The following is a 22,402-nucleotide window of genomic DNA, read 5'->3' on the forward strand; positions in this document are numbered from 1 at the left end:
CTGCTGGGTTAAGCAGGTGACATTTAATTGGGAATTTTTATCACTAGTCATTTTGTCTGCCATGGGATTTTCTTGTGTAAATACTGATGAAAAAAAGTCATTTAGCATATTGGCTTTTTCCTCATCCTCATCCACCATTTCACCCAGACTATTTTTAAGGGGGCCAACACTATCATTTTTTAGTTTCTTACTATTTATGTAGTTAAAGAATATTTTGGGATTATTTTTACTCTCTCTGGCAATGAGTCTCTCTGTCTCAATCTTTGCTGCCTTGATTTGCTTTTTACAGAATTTATTTAATTTTTTGTATTTATTTAATGCCTCCTCACTACCTACTTCCTTTAATTCTCTAAATGCTTTCTTTTTGTCACTTATTGCGCCCCTTACAGCTCTATTTAGCCATATTGGTTTCCTCCTATTTCTATTATGTTTATTCCCATACGGTATATACCAATGGTCCCCAACTCCAGGCCTCGAGGGCCGCCAACAGTGCAGGTTTTCAGCATTTCTTTAGTATTGCATCGGTGATAATGTGATCATCTGCACACGTGATGATTCCAACCCCTGTGGAATACTAAGGAAATCCTGAAAACCTGCACTGTTGGCGGCCCTCGAGGCCTGGAGTTGGGGACCACTGGTATATACTGTGCACAGGTCCTATCCAAGATGCTAATAAATGTCTCCCATTTTCTTTGTGTATTTTTGTGTCTCAGGATATCGTCCCAGTTAATTGCACCAAGATCCTCTCTCATCCATTGGAAATTTGCCCTCCTGAAGTTTAGTGTCCTTGTAACCCCTCTATTACACATCTTTTTAGGGTACTGGGGAAATGGGATGCGGGAGCAGTTAGATGATAAGTAGGGCAAGATCGGCAGAAACAATTTCACGATGACACACAGGCCAGTAGAACCTCTTAAGGACCCACTCTTGAGTTTTGTGTACTCCCAGATGGCCCACCCAGGACATGAGAATGGGCCGGATCTAATACCCTACGCCTATAGGGACTCGGCACCAACAACTTCTCTACCACTTTACTTCTAGGTTTAGTGACCCGATAAAGCAGTTCTTCATTTAAAGTAAAATACGGGAACCTGGTGTCGGCCCCTGACTCTTGAGCAACCCTATTTATCACAGTCACATTTTCAAAAACATTTTTTTAAGTAAATCTTACATTTGGGCAGTCTCAAAATTCCCCACAGAAACCTCCAACTCGGGAATCTCTGCCTTACTGGTCACTGTCTCATCTTCGTCACCAAGGACACATGGGGAACTCATCCGCCTTCAACCGTGATGGGGATTCTTCATGGATGTTGCGGCTCCTGTCTGCGTTAGTGGGCATCCCTGCCTTTTCCCACAAGTCCCAGAACAGGCTAAAGTCACGCCCGATGATCACAGGGTGTAGTAAGTCTTTGACTACCCCGACCTCATGAGACTCAGTACCATGTTTCGTGTTTACCGATATTCTGGCGACAGGGTAGTCTTTGGCTTCATCGTGGATACAGCGGATGCACTCGTGCTTCCCTGTGATCAATTGGTGGAGAGTGTGGCCCTTATCAGAGTTGCTAAACTCCCTGAATCCAAAACACCAGCACCCTATTTATTGCCATGGGACATGCCTGTGGCCCCTCGCCGGATGGTTAGTCCACACTGTAGGTGGGATAGGCATAGTTTTAGCAGTGCTCCATAGGCTGCAGTCAATCTCTTCGGAGGACAATGGACGATGGGTGGCTATATGTCAAGGACCGCAACATCTTCAGCAAAGCAAGTCTTTATCAATGGCCCTCAGCAACCCCTTTGGATTTAAGACCCCCAGCCAAGTGATGGCTCTTCTGCCCCTCTTTTGGGGCTTGGGCTCCCACTGGGTACCCCAGTATGGAGAGGCCCCCACCCCCTGGCTTTCTTGGGGACCTCTCAACCACCTGGCACCATTCCACTAGGCCCACCAGTTGGTCCGTATTCCTGGGATCTCTCTAGACAACCCATTTTTACATCAGTCTAGGAAGGGAGTGAACAAATCTTTCTATGACCACCCGTTCAACCATGTGGGCTGGAGTGTGGAACTTTGGCTGCAATCACTTCTGTACAAGAGGCAGAAAATAAAATATTTGGGATCTAAGCAATTTGTCCCCATAATATGCCACCCTTTGCTCTGACCGACATAGTCATGCCTGTGCGTGCTATGATTTCAGTTTTTAATTTGGCATGCTTCTGTGCATCCTGGCTCACCAAATCATAAGCAGCTTTTTGGGGCTCACCAGTTAGATAGGGAGCCAGCACCTTCAGCCACTTCTCTGGTGGTAGCTTCTTACATCCTGCTACCCGCTCAAAAACGGTCAGAAATGCCTCCACATCATAATGCGGAGTGGCTTTTTGCATTGCTCATTTTACCGCCTTCCAGACGAACGTGTTGTCTCCTGGACTTGTTGGAGGGGCTGCCGCCCTTCCATGAACCGCTTCTGAGAGAAAGTCAATCTGCTGCTGTTGCATCTGTTGTATAATCAGCTTACTGATCTTTTGTGCGCCATCTGTTGCTGCTGTAACTGCTGCTGATGTTGTTGGAGCTGTGCTTGTACCAAATGCTTAAGCAGGTCCTCCATTTTGCCTGGTGTCCGTATGCTGGCTTGTGGCCGTCTTCACCCAGGGCATGCAGTACCTCTTGCAGTTGTCACATGTGTTCGCTGGGAACTCTGCCCGCACTTCTAACACCACCTGTGCTAAATCGGCTCACTCAGCAGTACACGAAGGTAGACACAGGAACACTGTCTCTTTCAAAATGTCCTTGGTTTATGAGGCGCAGCATAACCCAAGCTGAAGGGAAAAAAATAAACACAGCCCTCTGGGCAAAAAACAGCAGAACAAAACAAAATGGTAGCAGAAAACACTGTCCATCTACTAGTGGGGATCAGCCCCCTCACGCAAATAAGGTCCACGGTTCAGAGTTTTTAGCACAAATCAATAAATCTTCTCTGGAATGTTCCTCTCCTGATACAGAACACCCACTGCATCTGGAAGCCAGCTACTGAAGCCACAGACCACACCGTATGGGTGGAGATAAGTTGAGCAACCTCTCACCCGCTTTATGGTTGTCCACAAAAAAAACAATCCTTTAAATAAATTTGGCTGTTAACTCTTTGCAACAATTTGTGTGCTGAAGGAAAAACATCTGGGTTTTTATGTGACTGAATCGATTAGCTTCAGCGAAACTTCTCCCCTCCAGCACATTGCCAGTGACTTTGTCACAAGACTTATAGTTATGTTGGCTTTTATATAATTGAAAACATTCTATGTAGGTTGATAATCTTGAACATCTTACTAAATTATCATGTTTTATCAAAAATAACTTCCACACTATCCAGAAATGTGCCGTGCCACACTCCCCAACCGATGTGGCCCTATATTTTCTAAGTGTATTTTACAGACACTGTGGAGTAGAAATATCTATTGGCAGCAGTGGCGTAACTAGAGTCTGATGGGCCCTGGTGCAAGATTTGGACCAGGGCCCCCCATCCTGAATAAATTGTGTGTGTGTGTGTATATATATATATATATATATATATATATATATATATATACAGTGGGGCAAAAAAGTATTTAGTCAGTCAGCAATAGTGCAAGTTCCACCACTTAAAAAGATGGGAGGCGTCTGTAATTTACATCATAGGTAGACCTCAACTATGGGAGACAAACTGAGAAAAAAAATCCAGAAAATCACATTGTCTGTTTTTTTAACATTTTATTTGCATATTATGGTGGAAAATAAGTATTTGGTCAGAAACAAAATTTCATCTCAATACTTTGTAATATATCCTTTGTTGGCAATGACAGAGGTCAAACGTTTTCTGTAAGTCTTCACAAGGTTGCCACACACTGTTGTTGGTATGTTGGCCCATTCCTCCATGCAGATCTCCTCTAGAGCAGTGATGTTTTTGGCTTTTCGCTTGGCAACACGGACTTTCAACTCCCTCCAAAGGTTTTCTATAGGGTTGAGATCTGGAGACTGGCTAGGCCACTCCAGGACCTTGAAATGCTTCTTACGAAGCCACTCCTTCGTTAACCTGGCGGTGTGCTTTGGATCATTGTCATGTTGAAAGACCCAGCCACGTTTCATCTTCAATGCCCTTGCTGATGGAAGGAGGTTTCGACTCAAAATCTCACGATACATGGCCCCATTCATTCTTTCATGTACCCGGATCAGTCGTCCTGGCCCCTTTGCAGAGAAACAGCCCCAAAGCATGATGTTTCCACCACCATGCTTTACAGTAGGTATGGTGTTTGATGGATGCAATTCAGTATTCTTTTTCCTCCAAACACGACAAGTTGTGTTTCTACCAAACAGTTCCAGTTTGGTTTCATCAGACCATGGGACATTCTCCCAAAACTCCTCTGGATCATCCAAATGTTCTCTAGCAAACTTCAGACGGGCCCGGACATGTACTGGCTTAATCAGTGGGACACGTCTGGCATTGCAGGATCTGAGTCCATGGTGGCGTAGTGTGTTACTTATGGTAGGCCTTGTTACATTGGTCCCAGCTTTCTGCAGTTCATTCACTAGGTCCCCCCGCGTGGTTCTGGGATTTTTGCTCACCGTTCTTGTGATCATTCTGACCCCACGGGGTGGGATTTTGCGTGGAGCCCCAGATCGAGGGAGATTATCAGTGGTCTTGTATGTCTTCCATTTTCTAATTATTGCTCCCACTGTTGATTTATTCACTCCAAGCTGGTTGGCTATTGCAGATTCAGTCTTCCCAGCCTGGTGCAGGGCTACAATTTTGTTTCTGGTGTCCTTTGACCGCTCTTTGGTCTTCACCATAATGGAGTTTGGAGTCAGACTGTTTGAGGGTGTGCACAGGTGTCTTTTTATACTGATAACAAGTTTAAACAGGTGCCATTACTACAGGTAATGAGTGGAGGAAAGAGGAGACTCTTAAAGAAGAAGTTACAGGTCTGTGAGAGCCAGAAATCTTGATTGTTTGTTTCTGACCAAATACTTATTTTCCACCATAATATGCAAATAAAATGTTAAAAAAACAGACAATGTGATTTTCTGGATTTTTTTTTCTCAGTTTGTCTCCCATAGTTGAGGTCTACCTATGATGTAAATTACAGACGCCTCTCATCTTTTTAAGTGGTGGAACTTGCACTATTGCTGACTGACTAAATACTTTTTTGCCCCACTGTATATATATATATATATATATATATATATATATATATACAGTAGGGCCAAAAGTTTGGACACACCTTTTCAATTAAAGATTTTTCTGTATTTTCATGACTATGAAAATTGTAAATTCACACTGAAGGCATCAAAACAATGAATTAACACATGTGGAATTATATACTTAACAAAAAAGTGTGAAACAACTGAAAATATGTCTTATATTCTAGGTTCTTCAAAGTAGCCACCTTTTGCTTTGATGACTGCTTTGCACACTCTTGGCATTCTCTTTATGAGCTTCAAGAGGTAGTCACCGGAAATGGTCTTCCAGCAATCTTGAAGGAGTTCCCAGAGATGCTTAGCACTTGTTGGCCCTTTTGCCTTCACTCTGCGGTCCAGCTCACCCCAAACCATCTCGATTGGGTTCAGGTCTGGTGTCTGTGGAGGCCAGGTCATCTGGAGTAGCACCCCATCACTCTCCTTCTTGGTCAAATAGCCATTACACAGCCTGGAGGTGTGTTTGGGATAATTGTCCTGTTGAAAAATAAATGATGGTCCAAGTAAACGCAAACCGAATGGAATGGCATGCCGCTCCAAGATGCTGTGGTAGCCATGCTGGTTCAGTATGCCTTCAATTTTGAATAAAACCCCAACAGTGTCACCAGCAAAGCACCCTCTTAACAGTTGTTGTAGAGATGTGTCTGCTGCGAGAACTCTGTGTGGCATTGACCTGGTCTCTAATCTGAGCTGCTGTTAACCTGCGATTTCTGAGGCTGGTGACTTGGATTAACTTATCCTCTGAAGCAGAGGTGACTCTTGGTCTTCCTTTCCTGGGACGGTCCTCAAGTGAGCCAGTTTCTTTGTAGCGCTTGATGGTTTTTGCAACTGCACTTGAGGACACTTTCAAAGTTTGCCCAATTTTTCAGACTGACGGACCTTCATTTCTAAAAGTAATGATGGCCACTCGTTTTTCTTTACTTAACTGCTTTTTTCTTGCCATAATACAAATTCTAACAGTCTATTCAGTAGGACTATCAGCTGTGTATCCACCACACTTCTGCACAACACAACTGATGGTCCCAACCCCATTTATAAGGCAAGAAACCCCACATATTAAACCTGACAGTGCACACCTGTGAAGTGAAAACCATTCCCGGTGACTACCTCTTGAAGTTCATCAAGAGAATGCCAAGAATGGATAGAATGGTCCACTCATCTACCCAAAATGTATACCAAACAGGAAAAGGAAGGCAGCACTCCAAGTCCTTTTCAAGGTGAAAAAAAGTGTGAAGTTTATTCAAACCCACATCTCTGTGCGATGTTTCGGCTCACACTAAGGCTATGTGCACACGTTCAGGTTTTTTTCGCGTTTTTTCGTGCTAAAAACGCTATAAAAACTCATTAAAAACGCATACAATATGCATTCTATCATTTAGAATGCATTCTGCATGTTTTGTGCACATTGATGCGTTTTTCCACAAAAAAAAAATGCATTGCGGTAAAAAAAACCATCATGTTCATTAATTTTGCGGATTTTCTGCGTTTTTCCCGCTATTCTATGCATTTGGGAAAAAACGCACAAAAACGCATCAAAAACACGAAAAAAACGCATACGGATTTCTGGCAGAAATGTCCAGTTTTTGTCAGGAAAATTTCTGCAAGAAATCCTGACGTGTGCACATACCCTGAGCCTTTCTCAAGCAGTGGGTGTTACTAACAATTGTGTTTTTATAGACATAATCTACAATCATTTGCATATTATATTGGCCATTTATATTAACCATTATTACATACATATATAGTTTTTACAACGTATATAAACAATCCTTTGTGCAATCCCTATATATTAAAGTGCACTGTGGTAAGGTGCTGGTGGAATCCTGAATCTTCACAGTTACTGTATTTCTCTAAGGCTAGGGTCACATTGCGTTAGTGCAATCCGTTTAGCGCTAGCGGGCTGCGCTAACGCAATGTTTTTATCGGGGCCGCGTCCCGATGTCGCGGTAACGTCCCCGCTCTCACAGATCCCCGATCTGCGAGAGCGGGGAACGGACCGCGGGCGCGTGAATGGGCGCGCTAACGGACGCGTTGCACGGCGTTAATTTCGCCGTGCAACGCTGTCCGTTAGAGCGTTTCCATTAACGCAATGGGAACCTAGCCTTATTTATAACATACTCTTATAGTTCCTTACTTAATAAACATTTGTCACGTGGTGTTTATATCTGTGATTACTTATATCTCTTACCCTGCTGCGCGCAGGTCAGACCACATGGAGGACGCTGTATCTGCCATTGCCGGCGTTCTCTCGTATCTACTGCGCATGTCCTGACATCATTTAGCCCTGTCATAGCCTGTCAGCCAATCACATTCTATGTGCGGTTTGTTTCCCCTTGCGCATGCGCACTATCGTTCTGTCAGTGCAATAGCGCCATCTTGGATGTGGCTCAATGCCTTCTTATGCGCCTAACTTATATAAACGCCTGTACAATTTAATTGCACGGTGGTACGCACATAATGTAATAGTATCACCGGTAAGCTTTGCATTTTTAGTCATACTTTCTGATTGTAGATATTTAATGGCTTAATGGCTTTAATTTCCACTCTGACACAACGGATGGCACCTTCTTCAGGCTATCTCCGTTTGTCAATGTACCTCCAACTTGATGCATAGCCTTTCCAGACCATGACATCGCTATTAGAGGATCCATATAAGTGAATATATCTTTTGCCAAATATCTACCTATTTTATACAACAAGCTTCCATACACGGCTAACTTTTACTATGCGCTTATTTTATTAAATTAGTAGAACATTGTTACTGGCCGACAGTTATGACATGTTAATAAAAAAATGTAAAAATCTTTTCAAAGCAAAAGAAAAAAAAATAATGAAAAGAAAAAATATATATTCCATCCTCCGTGTGGTCATATTCCATCCGCCGGCAGGCTGAAGATTGCATGCAAGTTGCTAGCAGTGAAGATATCAGTAAAATAAATAAAATATAATTAAAATTGGAGCACTATAGCAAAATGACAAAATTCATTTATGCATCATGCCCCAAGACTTTGTCCAGGAGTCCATATACATCTGATTCCTAGGTATACCTTTACGGGGCTAATACATATTGGGATGAATTTTAAATTCCACATTGAGTCCTTTCGGCTTTAAAGTATTAAGCTCATGGATCCATTTAAGTTCTTGTCTTTTTAAGAGGCATACTTTGTTACCCCCCTCTTCTTTGTATAGGGACCATGTCTATTATCCTAAATTTGAGATCTTTCTCTGTGTGTTTGAATTCCGTGAAGTGTTTTGAGACCGGGAGGTCCAATCGTTTTTTTTCTAATTGAACGTCGGTGATTATTTATACATACTTTTACCTCACAAGTTGTTTCCCCTACGTACCATAATTTACAGGGACATTCTAGTAGATAAATCACATGGTCAGAATTGCATGTTAAGAATTGCTTAATTTTATATTCCTTGTTTGTATCTGGATGTTTGAAAGTGGAGCCCTTTAACATGTATGTACAGTTCACACAAGACAGGCATGGGAAACAGCCTATCTATATGCACCCTCCATCCTGGAATATATGTGCCTTATCCTGACCCCATTCTGGTACAGTTATATGAAAAAGTTTGGGCACCCCTATTAATCTTAAGCTTAATGTTTTATAAAAATTGTTTTTTTTTGCAACAGCTTTTTCAGTTTCATATATCTAATAACTGTTGGACACAGTAATGTTTCTGCCTTGAAATTATGTTTATTGTACTAACAGAAAATGTGCAATCTGCATTCAAACAAAATTTGACAGGTGCATAAGTATGGGCACCCTTATCATTTTCTTGTTTTACATACTCCTACCTACTTTTTATTGACTTACTAAAGCACTTTTTTTTGTTTCCTAACCTAATTGAGCTTTGAACTTCATAGCCAGGTGTATGCAATCATGAGAAAAGCTACTTAAAGTGGCCACTTGCAAGTTGTTCTCCTGTTTGAATCTCCTCTGAAGAGTGGCATCATGGGCTCCTCAAAACAACTCTCTAATGATCTGAAAACAAAGATTATTCAACATAGTTGTTCAGGGGAAGGATACAAAAAGCTGTCTCAGAGATTTAACCTGTCAATTTCCACTGTGAGTAACATAGTAAGAAAATGGAAGAACACAGGTACAGTTCTTGTTAAAGCCAGAAGTGGCAGGCCAAGAAAAACATCAGAAAGGCAGAGAAGAAGAATGGTGAGATCAGTCAAGGACAATCCTCAGACCACCTCCAGGGAGCTGCAGCATCAACTTGCTGCAGATGGTGTCACTGTGCATCGGTCAACTATACAACACACTTTGCACAAGGAGAAGCTGTATGGGAGAGTGATGCAAAAGAAGCCGTTTCTGCAAGCACGCCACAAACAGAGTCGGCTGAGGTATGCAAAAGCACATTTGGAGAAGCCAATTTCTTTTTGGAAGAAGGTCCTGTGGACTGATGAAACCATGATTGAGTTGTTTGGTCATACAAAAAGGTGTTATGCATGGCGGCCAAAAAACACACAGCATTCCAAGAAAAACACTTGCTACCCACAGTAAAATTTGGTGGAGGTTCCATCATGCTTTGGGGCTGTGTGTCCAATACCGGCATCGGGAATCTTGTTAAAGTTAAGGAACGCATGGATTCCTCTCAGTATCACCAGATTCTTGACAATAATGTTCATGAATCAGTGACAAAGTTGACGTTACGCAGGGGATGGATCTTTCAGCAAGACAATGATCCAAAACACCGCTCCAAATCAATCAACAATTACACTGTTCTGGAATGGCCATCCCAGTCCCCAGACCTGAATATCATTGAACATCTGTGGGATCATTTCAAGAGGGCTGTCCATGCTTGGCGACCATCAAACTTAACTGAACTGGAATTGTTTTATTAAGGGGAATGGTCAAAAATACCTTCATCCAGGATCCAGGAACTCATTAAAAGCTACAGGAAGCGACTAGAGGCTGTTATTTTTGCAAAAGGAGGATCTACTAAATATTAATATCACTTTTCTGGTGGGGTGCCCATACTTATGCACCTGTCAAATTTTGTTTGAATGCAGATTGCACATTTTCTGTTAGTACAATAAACCTCATTTCAAGGCAGAAACACTACTGTGTCCAACAGTTATTAGATATATGAAACTGAAATAGCTGTTGCAAAAAAACAACTATTTTTTCTAAAACATTAAGCTTAAGATTAATAGGGGTGCCCAAACTTTTTCATATAACTGTACTAATGAAGAAATCAAATATAACGTTGTTAAGGAAACATATAGCCATTGTATCACTACATGATTTAAATTGATCATAGTACAACAGCACAGTGGATGTATAAGGCTGTGTGCACACGTAGCAGATTTTTCTCGGTTTTTCGCTATAAAACTGCGAAAAAGAAACGCTCACATTAAGCATCCTATTTAATAGAATGCAATCCGCATTTTTTGTGCACATGCTGCATTTTTTTCCTGAGCGGATTCGCATTCCAGAAAAAAACGCAGCATGTTCATTAAATTTGCGGAATCGCAGTGATTCCGCACACCTAGGAATGCATTGATCTGCTTACTTCCCGCATGGGGCTATGCCCAACATGCGGGAAGTAAGCAGATCCTGTGCGGTTGGTACCCAGGGTGGAGAAGAGGAGCCTCTACTCAACGGACTGGGCACCATATAATTGTTAAAAAAAAAAAAAGAATTAAAATAAAAAAATTGTGATATACTCACCTTCGATGGCCCCCGGAGTCTTCCTGCCCCTCAGCACTGCACGTGGCCGCTTCCGTTCCTGTAGATGGTGTGCGAAGGACCTGCGATGACGTCGTGGTCACATGACCGCGACGTCATCGAAGGTCCTGCACACACACCATCTATAGGAATGGAAGCCGCTGAGGAGATCGGCTGTTTGCGGTAGGTGTGTATAACCATTTTTTATTTTTTTCTATTATTTTTAACATTCTATCTTTTACTATTGAAGCGGCATAGGCTGCATCAATAGTAAAAAGTTGGTCACACTTGTCAAACACTGTTTGACAAGTGTGACCAACCTGTCACCTATTGGGAAACATTGAGGCTAGTGTGAAAATTTATTATTTTTTTGGAAAATTGCCAAGAGAATTTTAACATTTTTAAAGCTGTGTGCAACCTGAAAATCTTCTAAAACTATAGGTTATTTTCTGGGGATACATTTTTGATAAATCTTAGAATATTAAGTTGACATTAAGTGGTAAGAGAAAGATTGGCTGAGTTTCCTCAACTCATTCTGGACTACTCTAAAGTATTCATTTTATTTCAGGGTGTCGGTCTTTCTGTTCATGGTCATTTTAGAGTAGCATCTGAGAAGACTCTCTTTGCAATGCCAGAGACCGCAATTGGTAAGTTTATGTCATTGGCTTGTGCTAATTTGTTTACTGCTGATTATCTTTCTTATTGTTTGGAGGGCTGAAACCTTAAGGTACCTTCACATTTAGCGACGCTGCAGCGATCTAGACAACGATCCCGATCGCTGCAGCGTCGCTGTTTGGTCGCTGGAGAGCTGTCACACAGACAGCTCTCCAGCGACCAACTATGCGAAGGGCCGCGCTTAGTAACCCGATGTTTACCCTGGTTACCAGCGTAAACGTAAAAAAAAAACAAACACTACATACTTACATTCCGGTGTCTGTCCCCCGGCGCTGTGCTTTCCTGCACTGTGTGAGCGCCGGCTGGCCGTAAATCACAGTGGTGACGTCACCACTGTGCTTTACGGCTGGCCGGCGCTCACAGTGCAGGGAAGCAGAACGCCGGGGGACAGACACCGGAATGTAAGTATGTAGTGTTTTTTTTTTTTACGTTTACGCTGGTAACCAGGGTAAACATCGGGTTACTAAGTGCGGCCCTGCGCTTAGTAACCCGATGTTTACCCTGGTTACCAGTGAAGACATCGCTGAATCGGCGTCATAAACGCCGATTCAGCGATGTGTGCGGGAGATCCAGCGACGAAATAAAGTTCTGGCCTTTCTGCTCCGACCAACGATGTCACAGCAGGATCCAGATCGCTGCTGCGTGTCAAGCACAACGATATCGCTATCCAGGACGCTGCAACGTCACGGATCGCTAGCAATATCGTTGTGAAGTTGGTCAGTGTGAAGGTACCTTAAGGCTTCATTCAGAAATCAGTGTGTGTTCTCTTATGCAAAAAACTGATCAAAATCAGTCAGTTCTGTCAGAATGTCAGTTTTCACCATCAATGTTGATTTCTCAAGCTTCTTTTTTGGCAGTGAAAAACAAACAAAACTAGTATGATATCTGAGTGTTACCCATCTTTTTTTTAATCCCTTAAAAGATGATAATAAAATAATCATAGAGAACAAAATAAAGGCTAAGATATTAACCATTTCACCCCCTAGCCTATTTTCTCCTTCATGACCAGGCCACATTTTACAATTCTGACTAGTGTCACTTTATGAGGTAATAACTCTAGAACGCTTAAACAGATCCCACTGATTTGGAGATTGTAATTCATGATAGTGATAAAGGTTAATGACTTGCATTTATTTGTAAAAAAAAAATAAATCGGAAACTTGGGAAAATGTTGCAATTTTCAAACTTTTAATTTTTATGCCCCTAAATCAGAGTTATGACACACAAAATAGTTAATAAATAATATTTCATGTACATCCTGCCTCCTTACTCTAGTAGGTAGATACGAGAAGTGATTGGAGCTGACTGGATTTATGGGGGAATTTCTCTTTTAATTATTGGAGACCTCAACAATATATGTGACGAATTCTGAGATAAAAACAAAAATACTCAGAATAGTACTCAGAGCCATATCACTGCATTTGTACATACATTCAAGAAATTGGGCTAGTAGATATGTGGAGGGTAAGGCATGTTGGGGAAAGGGGATATTCACCAGCTGCTCACCAGCACATGACACCCTGTCCAGAATAGACATGGCCCTTGGAAATGGGATGTTTGACTCAATGGTAAGGTATGTTAAATATTTGTCTCGGGCTATTTCAGACACAAGCTGGACCCAGGGGAAAGTGGAAAATTCACCCTGCTTGGCTACACAGTTTGGACCTACAGAGTATACTACAGGAAGTGGAGGAATACTTTGGTATTAATGAAGGAAGCGCTGATATATCTATTATTTGGGTTGCTTTGAAAGCATACTTGAGGGGATTGTTATTTAGAGATATTAGCAGGTGTAAGTCGAGAACGAAACAGTTAGAGAAAGCAACTATGGAGCAGATAAGGAAAGTGGAAGATGAGATGGTTACACTTAACACCCAAGAGGCCAGAAGAAGATTAAGGGAATCTCGGGAGGATATGAAAAAGATCCTTTTGGAACAGACAGTGAGGAAAAGGGAATTTCAGCAGCTGGATTACTATCTGGATGGGGAAAAGGTGGGCCATATGTTATCGCTGGTGGCTTCGGCACAAAGGGGTAACCCATACGTGCACTCTTTAAATTCGAGGGATGGCACGAAGATGTCTGATAAAGCGGACATTTTGAATATTTTTACTGAATTATATAAAGATTTATACTCCTCTCGGGCGGGAACATCGGTTGAGGACACTGTGGCATTCCTAGAGGGAGTGAAACTTCCCAGATTGGAGAATGATGACAAGGAAAGTTTGGTGGCACCTAACACGGATGAGGAGTTAAGTAGGGCATTGTGGTCAATGGCAAAGGGGAAGGCGCCGGGGGGGCTGTCAATTTGAGAAGTCTTTTGATAGTGTAGAATGGGGCTATTTATGGCAGGTTCTGCGTCATATGCGTTTTGACCCGCAATTCATATCATGGGTCCAATTACTGTATGCACAACCGTTGGCTAGAATTAGGGTGAGTAGGGTGCTGTCTCATACCTTAAAATTGCATAGAGGAACCAGGCAGGGATGCCTTCTCTCCCCTCTTTTGTTTGATTAGGCTATGGAACCGTTGACCGCGAAAATACGACAGTCTACGGAGGTTTTGGGATTTAAGTATGTGACCTTAGGGGAAAAAATTCCACTCTACGAAGATGATATGTTGTTATTCTTAAGTGATCTACAGGCATCTTTGAGAAGGTGCTATACAGCTTATTGAGGGTTTTGGATCACTGTCGGGGTTGGCGATTAACTGGAGTAAATCAAACTTGTTTAATATAGATGGAACTGTTGATGAAATGAATAGTGATGCAGAAGGAGGCAGAGTAAAAGTAGTGGAACAGTTCAAGTATCTGGGATATGGATATCATTGCTGATCGAAGATTATTTGCATAAAAATGTAACCCCCATTTTGGGGACCCTTAAGGCAAAGGCAGGTGCTTGGAATAAACTACACCTGTCGGTGGTGGGTCTGGTTAACCTTATTAAAATGATTCTGATGCCCAAAATACTATATGTCCTACACAATGCGCCTATATGGATACCTCAGGGGAAATTTAAACAAAATGGGCGGCACGGTGGCGCAGTGGATAGCACAGCAGCCTTGCAGCGCTGGGGTCCTGGGTTCAAACCCCACCAAGGACAACATCTGCAAAGAGTTTGTATGTTCTCTCCGTGTTTGCGTGGGTTTCCTCCGGGCACTCCGGTTTCCTCCCACATTCCAAAGACATACTGATAGGGAATTTAGATTGTGAGCCCTATCGGGGACAGTGATGATAATGTGTGCAAACTGTAAAGCGCTGCGGAATATGTTAGCGCTATATAAAAAAAAATAAAGATTAAACTAATTCCTTATTTAGAATACATGAAAAGGTACAGCTTTGCGGTCCGAGGGAGTGCAGGTGGACGGGAGGTGAGCAAGTAAACGACGACGGCCGTTTTGCGCTGATCCAAGCGCTTCTACGGCTCTGGTGTCATGCAAGTGACGCCGGCTATAACAGGTGAGTGAGAGCAACCCGCCCCCACCCCGCCGCACGCCTACAATCCCAGAACCAATAAGAACAGGTGCATGACAGACAACACATAAAATATGTTAAAAACAACTCCCTGAAAAACGAACTTTTAGAACGAACTTCAAAATGACTAGACGAATAGGGAAACTATGCCTCCAGCGCCAACGTATGATCAAACCTATCAGAGTTATATTAAATAGACATTAAAGCCAAATAACCTATTGTACGGGCATATTCGATCTTTTCTGATTTAAAAGATCCAACTATCCCATAGGAAAAGAGAACAGGAAAGAGGAAAAACTAATGGGGAGAGAGGAGAAAAAAGAAAAAAGCATGCAACAGCTCCAAACCGCATGGGCTATAAAAATACGGACATATCAATCCTGTCATTGAAGCCAGCGGGACCAGTGGCATTAGTGCGCATGATCTACCGCGCTTCTGCCCTCAATAGCAGTTTGTGCAAATCCCCCCCGCCCGCTGGTAACATTACCCGTCCAATGACATGGCGTGCGCAAAAATGACATTGTCCGCAACGATAATTTCCTCTGAGGGTCGACCGCTCCAACCAATTCCCCTGAGTTCCTGACAACCGATTACGAACCAGAATATCCCTGACCCGTGTACTTCTCCTATTTGAGATCAACGGACCCCCTGAAGCCTTACCAGAGAGGTCCCTATCCCTCTCTAATACGTGCCAATGGCGTCTTATCAACGCACGGATTTCCTGGTCCAACGGACCATACTTAAAACAAAAGGTAAACCGCGGTTCAGCTGAGCTCTGCTGGCCTCCATTCTGCCCTTCTGTAATATAACTCACCCTATTCATGGCTGTATCTAGCAGGGCTTTGGGATATCCTCTCTCACCTGTTATGTCTGCTAATGAAAGGTGTAATGAAGGCAATCCAGAGACACAGTGTGCCTAGCGATCAGAGCGCACACAGTGATCTGACAAATACCAAAAAACAAAAGAACGAGCTCTGAGACGTGGAAACTCTGTAGACTGCACACCTGATCCTATCCTAAACACAACTAATAGCGGCTGTGGATTGCGCCTAGCAACTACCTATGCAACTCGGCACAGCCTAAGAAACTAGCTAGCCTGAAGATAGAAAAATAGGCCTGACTTGCCCCCAGAGAAATACCCCAAAGGAAAAGGCAGCCCCCCACATATAATGACTGTGAGTAAGATGAAAAGACAAAACGTAGGGATGAAATGGATTCAGCAAAGTGGGGCCCGATAATCTTAGACAGAGCGAGAATAGTAAAGCGAACTTTGCAGTCTACAAAAAACCCTAAAGCAAAAACCACGCAAAGGGGGCAAAAAAGACCCACCGTGCCGAACTAACGGCACGGCGGTACACCCTTTGCTTCTCAGAGCTACCAGCAAAACAAAAGACAAGCTGGACAGAAAAAAAAGCAACAAAATAGCAAAAAAGCACTTAGCTATACAGAGCAGCAGGTCACAGGAACAATCAGGAGAAGCTCAGATCCAACACTGGAACATTGACAAGGAGCAGGGATAGCAGCATCAGGCGGAGTTAAGTAACGAAGCAGTTAACGAGCTCACCAGAACACCTGAGGAAGGAAGCTCGGAAGCTGCAGTACCACTTGTGACCACAGGAGTGAATTCAGCCACAGAATTCACAACAGTACCCCCCCCTTGAGGAGGGGTCACCGAACCCTCACCAGAGCCCCCAGGCCGACCAGGATGAGCCGCATGAAAGGCACGAACAAGATCGGGAGCATGAACATCAGAGGCAAAAACCCAGGAATTATCTTCCTGAGCATAACCCTTCCATTTAACCAGATACTGGAGTTTCCGTCTAGAAACACGAGAATCCAAAATCTTCTCCACAATATACTCCAATTCCCCCTCCACCAAAACCGGGGCAGGAGGCTCAACAGATGGAACCATAGGTGCCACGTATCTCCGCAACAACGACCTATGGAATACATTATGTATGGAAAAGGAGTCTGGGAGGGTCAAACGAAAAGACACAGGATTGAGAACCTCAGAAATCCTATACGGACCAATAAAACGAGGTTTAAATTTAGGAGAGGAAACCTTCATAGGAATATGACGAGAAGATAACCAAACCAGATCCCCAACACGAAGTCGGGGACCCACACGGCGTCTGCGATTAGCGAAAAGTTGAGCCTTTTCCTTGGACAAGGTCAAATTGTCCACTACCTGAGTCCAGATCTGCTGCAACCTGTCCACCACAGAATCCACACCAGGACAGTCCGAAGACTCAACCTGTCCTGAAGAGAAACGAGGATGGAACCCAGAATTGCAAAAAAATGGAGAAACCAAGGTAGCCGAGCTGGCCCGATTATTAAGGGCGAACTCAGCCAACGGCAAAAAGGACACCCAATCATCCTGGTCAGCAGAAACAAAACATCTCAGATATGTTTCCAAGGTCTGATTGGTTCGTTCGGTCTGGCCATTAGTCTGAGGATGGAAAGCCGAGGAAAAGGATAGGTCAATGCCCATCCTACCACAAAAGGCTCGCCAAAACCTTGAAACAAACTGGGAACCTCTGTCAGAAACAATATTCTCAGGAATGCCATGCAACCGAACCACATGCTGAAAGAACAAAGGTACCAAATCAGAGGAGGAAGGCAATTTAGCCAAGGGCACCAGATGGACCATTTTAGAAAAGCGATCACAGACCACCCAAATGACTGACATCTTTTGAGAAACGGGAAGGTCAGAAATGAAATCCATCGAAATATGTGTCCAAGGCCTCTTTGGGACCGGCAAGGGCAAAAGCAACCCACTGGCACGAGAACAGTAGGGCTTAGCCCTAGCATAAATCCCACAGGACTGCACAAAAGTACGTACATCCCGTGACAGAGATGGCCACCAGAAGGATCTAGCCACTAACTCTCTGGTACCAAAGATTCCAGGATGACCAGCCCACACCGAACAATGAAGTTCAGAGATAAGTTTATTAGTCCACCTATCAGGGACGAACAGTTTCTCCGCTGGACAACGATCAGGTTTATTCGCCTGAAATTTTTGCAGCACCCGCCGCAAATCGGGGGAGATGGCAGACACAATGACTCCTTCCTTGAGGATACCCGCTGGCTCAGATAAACCCGGAGAGTCGGGCACAAAACTCCTAGACAGAGCATCCGCCTTCACATTTTTAGAGCCCGGAAGGTACGAAATCACAAAGTCGAAGCGGGCAAAAAATAACGACCAACGGGCCTGACTAGGATTCAAGCGCTTGGCAGACTCGAGATAAGTCAAGTTCTTATGATCAGTCAATACCACCAAGCGATGCTTGGCTCCTTCAAGCCAATGGCGCCATTCCTCGAATGCCCACTTCATGGCCAGCAACTCTCGGTTGCCCACATCATAATTACGCTCAGCGGGCGAAAACTTCCTGGAAAAGAAAGCACATGGTTTCATCACTGAGCAATCAGAACCTCTCTGTGACAAAACCGCCCCTGCTCCAATCTCAGAAGCATCAACCTCGACCTGGAACGGAAGAGAAACATCTGGCTGACACAACACAGGGGCAGAACAAATACGACGCTTCAACTCCTGAAAAGCTTCCACAGCAGCAGAAGACCAATTACCAAATCAGCACCCTTCTTGGTCAAATCGGTCAATGGTTTGGCAATGCTAGAAAAATTACAGATCAAGCGACGATAAAAATTAGCAAAGCCCAGGAACTTTTGCAGACTTTTCAGAGATGTCGGCTGAATCCAATCCTGGATGGCTTGGACCTTAACTGGATCCATCTCGATAGTAGAAGGGGTAAAGATGAACCCCAAAAATTAAACTTTCTGCACACCGAAGAGACACTTTGATCCCTTCACAAACAAAGAATTAGCACGCAGGACCTGAAAAACCATTCTGACCTGCTTCACATGAGACTCCCAATCATCTGAGAAGATCAAAATGTCATCCAAGTAAACAATCAGGAATTTATCCAGATACTCACGAAAGATGTCATGCATAAAAGACTGAAACACAGATGGAGCATTGGCAAGTCCGAACGGCATCACTAGATACTCAAAATGACCCTCGGGCGTATTGAATGCAGTTTTCCATTCATCTCCTTGCCTGATTCTCACCAGATTATACGCACCACGAAGATCTATCTTAGTGAACCAACTAGCCCCCTAATCCGAGCAAACAAGTCAGATAACAATGGCAAGGGATACTGAAATTTAACAGTGATCTTATTACGAAGGTGGTAATCAATACACGGTCTCAGCGAACCATCCTTCTTGGCTACAAAGAAGAACCCTGCTCCCAGTGGTGATGATGGGCGAATATGTCCCTTCTCCAGGGATTCCTTCACATAACTGCGCATAGCGGCGTGTTCGGGCACGGATAAATTAAATAATCGACCTTTAGGGAATTTACTACCAGGAATCAAGTTGATAGCACAATCACAATCCCTATGCGGAGGTAGGGCATCGGACTTGGGCTCTTCAAATACATCCTGATAATCAGACAAGAACTCTGGGACCTCAGAAGGGGTGGATGACGAAATCGACAAAAATGGAACATCACCATGTACCCCCTGACAACCCCAGCTGGACACCGACATGGAATTCCAATCCAATACTGGATTATGGGTTTGTAGCCATGACAACCCCAACACGACCACATCATGCAGATTATGCAACACCAGAAAGCGAATAACTTCCTGATGTGCAGGAGCCATGCACATGGTCAGCTGGGCCCAGTACTGAGGTTTATTCTTGGCCAAAGGTGTAGCATCAATTCCTCTCAATGGAATAGGACACCGCAAAGGCTCCAAGAAAAACCCACAACGTTTAGCATAATCCAAATCCATCAGATTCAGGGCAGCGCCTGAATCCACAAACGCCATGACAGAAAACGACGACAAAGAGCATATCAGGGTAATGTACAGAAGGAATTTGGACTGTACAGTACCAATGACGGCAGACCTACCGGACCGCTTAGTGCGCTTAGGACAATCAGAAATAGCATGAGTGGAATCACCACAGTAGAAACACAGCCCATTCAGACGTCTGTATTCTTGCCGTTCAACTCTGGTCATAGTCCTATTGCACTGCATAGGCTCAGGTTTAACCTCAGGCAATACCGCCAAATGGTGCACAGATTTACGCTCGCGCAAGCGTCGACCGATCTGAATGGCCAAAGACAAAGACTCATTCAAACCAGCAGGCATAGGAAATCCCACCATGACATCCTTAAGAGCCTCAGAGAGACCCTTTCTGAACAAAGCTGCCAGCGCAGATTCATTCCACTGAGAGAGTACTGACCATTTCCTAAATTTCTGACAATATACTTCTATATCATCCTGACCCTGGCACAAAGCCAGCAAATTTTTCTCAGCCTGATCCACTGAATTAGGCTCATCGTACAGTAATCCGAGCGCCAGGAAGAACGCATCGACACTACTCAATGCAGGGTCTCCTGGCGCAAGAGAAAATGCCCAGTCTTGAGGGTCGCCGCGCAAAAAAGAAATAATAATCAAAACCTGTTGAATAGGATTACCAGAAGAATGAGGTTTCAAGGCCAGAAATAGCTTACAATTATTTTTGAAATTAAGAAACTTAGTTCTATCTCCAAAAAACAAATCAGGAATAGGAATTCTTGGTTCTAACATAGATTTCTGATCAATAGTATCTTGAATCTTTTGTACATTTATAACGAGATTATCCATTGAAGAGCACAGACTCTGAATATCCATGTCCACACCTGTGTCCAGAAACACCCAAATGTCTAGGGGAAAAAAAAAAAAAAGTGAACACAGAGCAGAGAAAAAAAAATGGTGTCAGAACTTTTTCTTTCCCTCTATTGAGAATCATTAGTTAAGGCTCCTTGTACAGTTATGTCTGCTAATGAAAGGTGTAATGAAGGCAATCCAGAGACACAGTGTGCCTAGCGATCAGAGCGCACACAGTGATCTGACAAATACCAAAAAACAAAAGAACGAGCTCTGAGACGTGGAAACTCTGTAGACTGCACACCTGATCCTATCCTAAACACAACTAATAGCGGCTGTGGATTGCGCCTAGCAACTACCTATGCAACTTGGCACAGCCTAAGAAACTAGCTAGCCTGAAGATAGAAAAATAGGCCTGACTTGCCCCCAGAGAAATACCCCAAAGGAAAAGGCAGCCCCCCACATATAATGACTGTGAGTAAGATGAAAAGACAAAACGTAGGGATGAAATAGATTCAGCAAAGTGGGGCCCGATATTCTAGGACAGAGCGAGGACAGTAAAGCGAACTTTGCAGTCTACAAAAAACCCTAAAGCAAAAACCACGCAAAGGGGGCAAAAAAGACCCACCGTGCCGAACTAACGGCACGGCGGTACACCCTTTGCTTCTCAGAGCTACCAGCAAAACAAAAGACAAGCTGGACAGAAAAAAAAGCAACAAAATAGCAAAAAAGCACTTAGCTATACAGAGCAGCAGGTCACAGGAACAATCAGGAGAAGCTCAGATCCAACACTGGAACATTGACAAGGAGCAGGGATAGCAGCATCAGGTGGAGTTAAGTAACGAAGCAGTTAACGAGCTCACCAGAACACCTGAGGGAGGAAGCTCAGAAGCTGCAGTACCACTTGTGACCACAGGAGTGAATTCAGCCACAGAATTCACAACACTCACCTAAACGTTGGCAGAGTTCACCGGATTGTTGTACGAACCCTCTCTGCGTGTTGTTCACTGTTGTGAATTCTGTGGCTGAATTCACTCCTGTGGTCACAAGTGGTACTGCGGCTTTTGAGCTTCCTCCCTCAGGTGTTCTGGTGAGCTCGTTAACTGCTTCATTACTTAACTCCGCCTGATGCTGCTATCCTTGCTCCTTGTCAATGTTTCAGTGTTGGATCTGAGCTTCTCCTGATTGTTCCTGTGACCTGCTGCTCTGTATAGCTAAGTGCTATTTGCTATTTTGTTGCTTTTTTTCTGTCCAGCTTGTCTTTTGTTTTGCTGGAAGCTCTGAGACGCAAAGGTTGTACCGCCGTGCCGTTAGTTCGGCATGGTGGGTTTTTTTTGCCCCCTTTGCGTGGTTTTTGCTTTAGGGTTTTTTGTAGACTGCAAAGTTCGCTTTACTGTCCTCGCTCTGCCCTAGAATATCGGGCCCCACTTTGCTGAATCTATTTCATCCCTACGTTTTGTCTTTTCATCTTGCTCACAGTCATTATATGTGGGGGGCTGCCTTTTCCTTTGGGGAATTTCTCTGGGGCAAGTCAGGCCTATTTTTCTATCTTCAGGCTAGCTAGTTTCTTAGGCTGTGCCGAGTTGCCTAGGTAGTTGTTAGGCGCAATCCACAGCCGCTTTTAGTTGTGTTTAGGATAGGATCAGGTGTGCAGTCTACAGAGTTTCCACGTCTCAG

At 43.6% G+C, this 22,402-nt stretch overlaps 1 protein-coding gene across 5 annotated transcripts in view; it reads left to right on the forward strand.

The window, feature by feature from the left end:
* The window catches only part of HIBCH (3-hydroxyisobutyryl-CoA hydrolase), an 885,760-nt gene that overhangs the window by 424,491 nt on the left and 438,867 nt on the right, over positions 1-22,402 (forward strand). For all 5 annotated transcript variants that reach the window (XM_069733795.1, XM_069733794.1, XM_069733798.1 and 2 more), the window contains one exon: positions 11,471-11,549. In XM_069733795.1, coding sequence (XP_069589896.1) covers positions 11,471-11,549 — 79 coding nt within the window. The remainder of the gene's footprint in view (positions 1-11,470; positions 11,550-22,402) is intronic.

The sequence above is a fragment of the Ranitomeya imitator genome, chromosome 7 (genome assembly GCF_032444005.1).
Source record: "Ranitomeya imitator isolate aRanImi1 chromosome 7, aRanImi1.pri, whole genome shotgun sequence".
NCBI lineage: Eukaryota > Metazoa > Chordata > Amphibia > Anura > Dendrobatidae > Ranitomeya > Ranitomeya imitator.